Raw genomic sequence first — 9,694 nt, forward strand, 5'->3', positions numbered from 1 at the left:
TATAAGATGATAAATTTTATTGCTTAAGTTGCAAAGTTTGGGCATAATTTTTAAGATACTTACATGGGCATCTATAGAGTAGGCTATGATTTTAACATGTCCCCAAATTTTATGTGTTGAAAACTTAATTCCCAGATTCATATGTCAGCGGTATTTGAAGGTGAGGCCTTTGGGAGGTAATTAGGATTTAAAAAGGTCATCAAGGCAGGGCCCCCCACATACCCATGATGGGACTGGTGGCTTTAAAAGAAGAAGAGAGGCCTGTTTGCTCTTTCTTGCCATGTGACACCTCCCACCACATCATTGCCTAGAAGGAAAGCCCTCCCTAGATGCTGGTACCATGCTTTTGAACTTCTCAGCCTCCATAACCACAAGTTAAATTAACCTCTATTCTTTATAAATTTTCCAGTCTGGGGAACTCAGTTATAGCAACAGAAAATAGACCAAGATAGGATATATGACTACATATTCAGAGAAAATGTTTAGAAGGTTAGGATTGTGGGAGGGGGTATTTATTTTCTTCTTCCTCCTGTTTACCACATTTCTAACCTTTCTACAGTGAGCACATACTAGTTGGAATAGAAGAGAAAATAACAAGGAAGAAGAGGGAGAAGGAGAAACAGCAGCAGCATGCGGGTGATGGGGGCCTTTTATCAGCTGCTTCAGAAACCAAAATAAAGGTAGACTGTGCCAGAGAGTCCATGTAGCTGCCAGTGTAGATAATTTGTTATAAAGAAGAGGACAGAGCCAAAACAAGAACCTGCCAATGCCTATCTTGGGCCTCCCCATCCAGTTATCTCTGTTGTGAGCTGCTTAGAGAATGTGTTTAAAAGCAACGTGGTGTTGGAGACCCACAGGCCAGAACGGGTGGGAGTGTTGCATTTGGGAAACTTAAAGGTTTCTGAGATGGCAAGATATGTCAGCAAAAAGCCCTCCCCTGTCTAGACAAAACTTTGATTTTGAATCAAAAAAGGGAACGTTTGCAAATAGAAAAGCAGTTTAAGCATTTTTTTCCTCCTTTGAAAATAACCATGAATTTTTAACTATCAACCCTAAAGAGAGACAGGAAGACTCCAGCAGCAACACCAGGGATTTTACTCTTGCCCACCCGCACAGTCGGATAGAAAGATGGGGCCATTTCTGAGACTGGACATTGACTCTCTGCACTGAAGAGAGATTTAACAAGTCCCCAGGGCATCCAGGAGAAGAGATAGGTTTCCACAGCAAACATCTGAGGCTCGAGCATTGGCATTACTTGGGCAGCCTGAGAACATGATCAATTTGGCTGCCGACAGAGGCAAATCATTGCCCCCACCCCCTGCTTTCAAGGACCTTGGGGGGAAGAAGTCCACGATGGTTCACCTGACTCTGATGATAGAGGTTCTTGTGGGCTGCTGTATGAAACCACAGTTCCAGCTGAGACTGGGGGTTCAAGGGAAGGCCTGCTCTGATGAGGCGCACCCTGAACATTCCTTTGCACTATTGCCTTGACCCAGCTCAGGAAAGAGAAGTTGGGCTTTTGAAGCTAAGCCAGGTGAGTAGGTTAAACTCATGTGGTTGTAAGTCACAGAAATCTGAAGGAAGTCTCTTAGGCAGAAGATATTCTGAATGGTCAGGGAAGTCTTACAGAAACATGTCAGGGGGCAGCTAAACTTTTAGAAGGACTGCAACAAGAAAAACGGCCCTTGGGGACCTGGACGAAGGCCTTCTTTTGCCCTGTGTCTCTGTCTCTGTCTACAGGCTGGCTTCATTCCTCTCTCTTTGATTGGAAACGACTTTGATTGCTTCTCCACCCTGCACAGTGGACCACCCCACAGTGTCCAGGTTTTTACGTGATTGACTCACCACTAAAAGAGAATGAATCAACATGCACATTGTGTGTGTGCCCTTTATAGCCTCCCTCCCAATTCTAAATGACCAGAAAGGCACTCTGGTGGGCATAGCTCAGGTAAGGTAACCACTGTGGTCTAAAGAGGATGGCTGACGAGTTAGAACTTATCAAGCATCAGACACTGGCTATCAGGGCCCTCTGCCAGGAGTTAGGCTCTCACAGTGGCTTGGGAGGATATTCTAAGAGATTCTGCTCCCCTGCCAAAGGGACACAGGCAGCCTAGAGGACTCTGGGTAATCATTCTCACTCCAGGATTCTGTGAATCTGAATCTGTTCGTCATTCCTCAATGTTTCTCACAGCACAAGCACCAACACAAAGTAGAACTCTATAGTTGACCATGTTCCCTCCACTGACCACCTCCTTAAGTTGACCTAGTTTTCATAGACCAGACATGTAGCACAGGTATATGAGTACAGTAGGCCTGGTCCCTTACATTAACCACCTCCAAATGTTGACTAGGTTGTTGCAGTCCTCTGGGTGGTCAACTGACAGAGATTTGCTATAGATTTTTGTTTCCTTTTATAAAACTCCCCCATCCCAGACTTAGCCGTATCCTGAGCAACGCCACAATGCCATCACAGGCTTCATGTGATGAGAGGCAGTAATACGCAAAGGTCTGGAGTCACACTAACTGGGTTTGAATCCCAGCTTGGCTGCTTTCTTAGCTGTGTAACCTCAGGCCAATTGATTAACCTCTCTGTACCTCTGGTTTCTTGAATTATAAAGCAAGCATAATGGTAGGAGCTAGATAATAGATAATGTTTTGAGAATTAAGTGTAGATACACTTAATACTTGGCCTGGCACAAGATTAACTCTTAGCTGATAGTAGGAGCAGTAATATCACTGTTGGCATCATTATCACTAGACATTTACTTCTGCTTTCTCATCTCAATAAAATGAATAAAAACTCACGAAATTTACAAATAACCACCTATGGAGTTCACCTGCAAAGGAAGTGATTCCTGGCATAAATTCTCTGTTGTTTAACAATAAACTTTGTACCAAACAAAGGATCTGTGCCTTCAAGGTCTTTGGATAACAACGTGATGAAAGAAAGGATGATAGATAGAAGGCAGAAGAGATAGTCAATGCAGGGTCAGAGGAGAAGGTATTACAGGGTTATGGTGAAGGCACAGAAGTAAGGCCAACTTGAATTAGAAGTGCACACCCATAATGTACTTGGAGACGTTTCCATATCTGAGTTTCCTCAACTCCAGAATGGGCACTTCTCTGTCGTAGACATCTGTTGTTTTTCAATAGCCATTCACCTTTCCAAAAAGCAGCACCCAGAATTTCTTTGAGAAAAATCCCTTTCCCAATTCTCATTCATGTGTTTTTTTTTCCTCCACACATCAGCTCCTGGTTAGCCTAAACCCATCAGTACAATGTTTGCTCATGGTCACAGAGCTTTGGAAAGGGACGCATGACCCTGAGGGAGACAATAAGATACAGTGAGACTTCTGATAGTGCTTCTGATAAGGAGACCCTTGGTTTGCTTCTCTAGAGTGCAAAGCTAAAAGGAATTAAGTATGGGAGTCATTGCGGGCATCCCATGACCTTCAAGAAAGTTAGTGCGTGAGAAAGGGGATGGCACAGTAGAGATAGCAGCCCGAGGACAGAAGCTGGGTGCTGGATCCAGTCATCCCTGGAGCTAGATTAGTCCCAGGACTTCTCCATTCCAGAAGCCAATAATAACCAATAACTACATAATTTTCAATTACTCCTTTTTGGCATAAGCCAACCAGAGTCAGAATTTTTTAGTCCTCAGATAAACAGAAATCATAACTGTTCCTCTTACTAATTGGATTAAATGAGAGGGTAAGGCTCATAATGTACTGGGCATATTGAGGAGGCTCCCACATGGGGAGTTACTGGTGGTTTCGAGGAGACAAGAAGGAAATCTTTCACCTAGTGTCAGGCAAAATGATAAGCTGGCCAGATCCTAAACTCTTCCCCCCTCTCTTCTAAGACCAACATTTTTCAGCCTGCCTAAGAGTTAAACAGACAACAGCACACCAGCCGGCTGACCTGCTAGGCTAATTAGCCCAGCCTTACAGGCGTTACATGGACTTGCCAAAGATGATGTTTTGCAAATTCAGAGTGAAATATTTAATTAATCAAAGCTGCTCAGCCAGTTGTCACACCGAGTCAGAATGCACCCAGCCGGGCAGGGGCCAGAGCTGTGAGGGAGGAAGCCAGGGCACACTTCTCCCGGGCTTCCTTCTCCTTCACCACGGAAACGATCGAAAAGCATCAGCCATGCTGATGAATTTAGAAGACTTGCTCTTGGCACTTGACATTTCACAGCTCCAGGGTGTCGGGGTGTCCGGAGGCAGGCTGACATCTGTCCCCAGGGATTTTCCAGCACCACGCCATAGCAGTGGAGATTACATGCTTTGGGGGGTGCACACTGCAACTGAGGGACCAGGCCATGGAAGAAGAGACTAGGTTGTGGCAATGTTATATATATTATTATTTTACATATATTTTACAAAGGTAACAATCTTGCATATTTCAATATATATTTTTTGTGTGTGTGTAGAGACAGAGTCTTACTTTATGGCCCTCGGTAGAGTGCCGTGGCCTCACACAGCTCACAGCAACCTCCAACTCCTGGGCTTAAGCGATTCTCTTGCCTCAGCCTCCTGAGTAGCTACAGTACTACAGGCGCCCGCCAATATTTCAATATTTTTAAAATTGAAAATAATAGCAAAAACTGCCGTGGTACTTAATACATGTTTTTCCACACTGACACGCACACATATATTCATTTAAGCCTCACAGAAACTCTATGAGCTACATACTCTTATTATAAACACCCATTTTATCAATGAAGGAACAGAGGCACAGAGAGCTTAAGTCACTTACCCAAAGCCACACAGCCAGTGAACAACAAATTGAAGCCATGCGCCTGGGAATCTGTGCGCTCAGCCCCTAGTCTGAAATGCCTCTCACTGCCTCTGTGTCTTGGTTCAGTTTTCAGATTATAAAAGTAATATGTTCATGGGCGGGGGGGGAATGACAACATACAAAAGGAAAAAGAGGTCATTTGAAATTGCACCACACTCAGATATCTGTCTAGCCCTACTCCATGTGGGTGTGCATATGATTTTATATAAAAGTGAGATAATACTTGATATGATAATAATTTTTGTAACCTACTTGGTCACTAAATAAACTTGAAATAATTTTTGTAACCTACTTGGTCACTAAATAAACTTGAAATAATTTTTGTAACCTACTTGGTCACTAAATAAACTTGAAATATATCAGGGTATTCTGGTATTCTCTGCTCCTAGTTTCTTCTTTAGAGGCAACCAGCAAAATGTTCTATGTGTATACAAGCAAATATATGTATGAACAGACATACATGCATTATAGAGTTTTTCTATTTTTACAGAAATGGTAGCATTTTACACACAATATTTATGCCTTCCTTTTCTTTTAGTTTTTCTTAAAAGACCATTCCTTATTCATATGGAATTTCTTCATTCTTTTTTTGGTTGTTATTGAAAAGTTAACTTTAAATAGTTTTCATTCTTTGAAATCAGTAAGTACAAAGTAGTTAGATTTTTACAAAACAATGTCCATTTTAAAGCATATATAATGAAGTTTTCTTGAATGTGGCCTTATTTGATTACAGCTAAGTTAATGTGGTCTTCCAACAGGAAATGCTTCCCTACCCCTCCCTGTTCAAGACTTAGAGTTACAAACTCAAGCATTGATAATATGCAAATGGAATTGCATTCAATCATCTGCTTGTACCGTAATTTATTTCACTGGTCCACACTGGTAAATATTTCCAGTTGTTAAAGAGGTGACATTTGAAGCGAAATCTAAAATAATATAGAGAGGTATGTTTGAGAAAAGGGAAAGAGAATAGAGTCAAGATGTGAGAAATAGCAAATGCAAAGGCCCTGGGGTCCACAACATGGAAAGAAGGTATTCTGGGGCAGGTACCCAGGATGAAGCCAAGCTGACCGTATTGGACATTGCTGGTTCAGGTGAGAAGTTCCGTCTTCATTCTAAGAGTAATGAGAGATACTGACAGGTGTGAATTTTGGACAGTTAAATAGAAAAGCCTCACTCACTTTCCCTTCCCTAAGAAGCTAGACCCAGGTTGAAGCCTGTGCTGTCCTGTGCCCCTCACCCCCACCAGAAGCCCTTCCACTGCCCATTGTTCACCTCCTTCCAGGTGGTCCCACAGAGTCAGAGCCTAAGGAACTCCCTCACCCCGCCTAACCCCCTCATGTCTTCCTTCAGGGCAAATGTTCTCTGTAGTGTGGGGCAGGCCCCAGTGTGTAAAGATACCAGAGAGGTGTTAAGCCTTTAATAATTATCACCTCCTGGGAGGGGGGAGGGAGTCCAGATGGGGTTAAGAAGAGAGTGAGTTTATTTTTCCTCTGAAACCCAGTGAATTTCATGTTTTCATTAGGACCCAAAGCCTAAACTTTGGGTGTTCGAAAAGTGTTGTGTGTATATTCCTGGATTAGAAGGAAGGGCAGGGCACTCTTTTTCATTGTCATCTGGTCCTGTAAAGGAATGAACCAACCCTTGGCACCCCCAAGAGTCAGCTGGCTTTGGCTGGGATAGGCTGGGTGCACTGGCAACACTGTCACAATTTGATGACTGAGTTTCATTTGATTGGACTAGAATGTCCCTGTGCCACTTTTACGTGAATCAAGAATACTTCCTCCCTAGCCCCAGTTCCAAAATAAGAAATGGTCATGTTTTGATCAAAATGTTCCCGTTTTATGAACTTCAGAGATTCCTGAAATGCAATATATATAGACAATAATAATAACAACAATAATAACAATGAGACAGACAGATGTAGATCCCTGATCTTAGAACAATTCTAAATCCTCATACACTTTACAGGGTCTGGTGTGAATTCATACATTGGGTTAAACGTATAATTTATACACCTTAAAAAGAAACCAAAAACCCTCCTTAGTCCCCAGGTCTCTTTTGCTGAGAACATGTCAGCAACAAATGCCTAACTAAATGGTCTGCCACAACCACTTCTGGCCCGTCCGAGTGATTCTACCCCCTCGGTCCAGGCAATAGTTATTTTTTAATAGTTATTATAACTATTACTGTATGTTTTGAGCTCTTTAAAGATATTAACCTATTCAATTCTCTCAAGAGCCCTATTATGTGGTTCCTATTGTTACTTCCATTTTACAGATGAGGAAATTGAGATTCGAGAATGTAGTCGGTTAGTGGCAGAAATGGAATTTGAACCTAGGTGGTCTGGCTAGAGAGTTGGGTGGTCCAATGTGGCAGCCACTAACCACAGTAGGCATTTGAAAGATTGTGAGTCCTCACTGAGATAGACCATGAATGTAAAACACGTGCTGGATTTTGAAGGCTTAGAATATATATATATATATATATGTATAGTCATTTTTTATACTATTAATGACATGTTAAAATGAGAACACTGGATATGTGAGTTTCCCTGAAATATATTATTAAAATTAGCTCATCCTGGGTCTTCCTTTTTTATTAATTATTATTATTATTTGAGGTTCATTGAAGGTACAAAGAATTAGATTGCACTGTTTGCATTTGTCAGGTCAAGTCCCTCTTATAGTTGTGTCCCATCCCCCAAAGGTGTGCCATACACCATAACCCCTCCCCCTTCCCTCCTCCTTTTCCCCCACTCCCTCATTCCCCTGCCCCCCACCTTGAATTGATTTGAGTTTTTCACTTATATGGGTATGTAAAATGTGGTCATTAGAAGATGTGAAGTTACCTGCCCGACACACGCTGTATTTCTACTGGACTGAAGCAGTGGGCTTGAGTCCCACTCATCAGCCCAGCTCTTGGTGCAGAGTAGGTCATGCCGGGGTCCTCAGGGTTTGTGCATCTCTCTTCCATGGAAGACCAGCTGTGAACTTGGTCTGCCCAGCACCCCAAGCTCTGGCTCTTGTCCTCCTCTTCGTCTGCTCCAAACCCTGCTCCCTCACTGAGGTCCCTGGTTCACCACCTTTGGCTCACGACCCTGAGCCGCTGCCCACCAAAGCCAGCGTATTTCCTGCTGTCCTCTGCTCTTGCTTACACTTTCCCTTGACTTGGAACACTGTTCCCTGGCTTCTTCTAGTAACTCCCACATCTTCACCTTCTTAGGGGTGCTCCTTGACCCCTCTCAAGCCTCCCCATAAATGCCCTACTGACATCTGAGTCTTTCCCATTGCAATTATATATGTGTGTCGAGTTTTATGATTACTGGCTATATCGGTCAGAGTTCAATAGGGACACAAAAATCACACCAGTTGTTTTAACAGAGAGAATTTAATAAAAGGAATTACTAATCAGGAAACTGGAGAGATGATGCTAAGTTATCTCTCTGCAACTGCTACCAGCCCTAGAACTGGGGACTAAAGGGAAGATGTCAGAATTACTAAAAAGAATTACATAGAAGCTTAGAGGAAGGACCTCATGAAATTGAAACTTAGCTGTTTATTATGAGTTCAGAGAAGTGTCCCCATGGGGCCAGATCCCTGATTTCCACTGGTGTCGGTGTTTCCAAGAGGGATGTGATTAAGTCAGTTCTTCAACCACTGGAAAAAAATGCAAATAGGATTCAGCTATGAGATATGTGGAGGTGCCACCACTGAGGTTTGTTGAGGCTGGAGGAGGAGAAGGGTGTTCATAAGAACCACATGTGGGGCTACGTGGAAGAGTCTTGGGCCAAAGTGGATGGCGGACAGGATGGAGGCGACCTTGGAGCAGCACTTGGAGGACACAATGAAGAATCCGTCCATTGTTGGAATCCTGTGCACAGATTCACAAGGACTTAATCTGGGCTGCCGTGGGACCCTGTCAGATGAACATGCTGGTGTGATATCTGTTCTAGCCCAGCAAGCAGCTAAGCTAACTTCTGATCCCACTGATAATCCTGTGGTGTGCCTAGAATCAGATAATGGGAACATTATGATCCAGAAACATGATGGCATCACAGTGGCAGTGCATAAAATGGCCTCCCGACATCTCATATCAGCTCTTAGTAACGTTTCATAGGGACTCAATGCTAACTATGTTGATGATCTTACAGAATTACTTAAGTTTCAGCAGTTAGGCTATTCATTTAATGGACATTGGGCACTTTTCTATTTATTTTAGAGAAAGTTGCTTCTTAACTAACTCTATGGACCGACTAACCTATCAAGATACTAAATATTAGTAAGAAAGGATCATGTTTTTAAGCAGCAGGTCCAGGTCACTTTGTATATAGAATTTTGTTATGTTTAATAAATCTGTTTGGAAGAAAAAAAAAAAAAGAACCACACATGGACAGGACAGAGCAAATGCCTTCACATACTCCAGCTGTGCCAGCCCCAGCTGCTACTCCCTGTTGGCAGAGCCCGAGAGGAGGGCAGCAATGAGGTCTGCAGAGCCCCGTCTGCAGCATCACAGGGCAGAGCGTTAGGGAGCAGTTAATGACCAGCACCAACTGCTCTCCCCACCAACCTGGAACCTCCTACTGCTCTTTCCCCAGTGCCCAGAACACAGTGAGTGGAATGTGGGAGTGAAAAGGCAAAGACCTTCACCTTGGAATGGACGCATAAGAGAAGTCACTTCTGAGTCCCAAGGTCCATCAGGGGTTTGCTCTGGGAATAACTTAAAAATGGCTGAAGAAGAAGAACAAGGAATTACAGATTTTATTACTGGCTTTAACATGGCAGACCACAGCTTTCCCTTAGTACAGTGACATACAAGTGCACTACGTCGACTACGTTTAATTAGCCTCAGTTGGAGTGGCTGGCTTGACCAAGGAGAAGATAGACTACTT

At 43.1% G+C, this 9,694-nt stretch overlaps 1 protein-coding gene across 1 annotated transcript; it reads left to right on the forward strand.

The window, feature by feature from the left end:
• Positions 1-8,577: 8,577 nt before the first annotated feature.
• LOC128584637 (ragulator complex protein LAMTOR5-like) lies at positions 8,578-9,186 on the forward strand. Its single transcript, XM_053589706.1, has one exon. It carries the CDS (start codon positions 8,602-8,604, stop codon positions 8,920-8,922), a length of 321 nt encoding a protein of 106 aa, XP_053445681.1. The 5' UTR covers positions 8,578-8,601; the 3' UTR covers positions 8,923-9,186.
• Positions 9,187-9,694: the final 508 nt, after the last annotated feature.

This window comes from Nycticebus coucang, chromosome 4 (assembly GCF_027406575.1).
Source record: "Nycticebus coucang isolate mNycCou1 chromosome 4, mNycCou1.pri, whole genome shotgun sequence".
Lineage (NCBI taxonomy): Eukaryota > Metazoa > Chordata > Mammalia > Primates > Lorisidae > Nycticebus > Nycticebus coucang.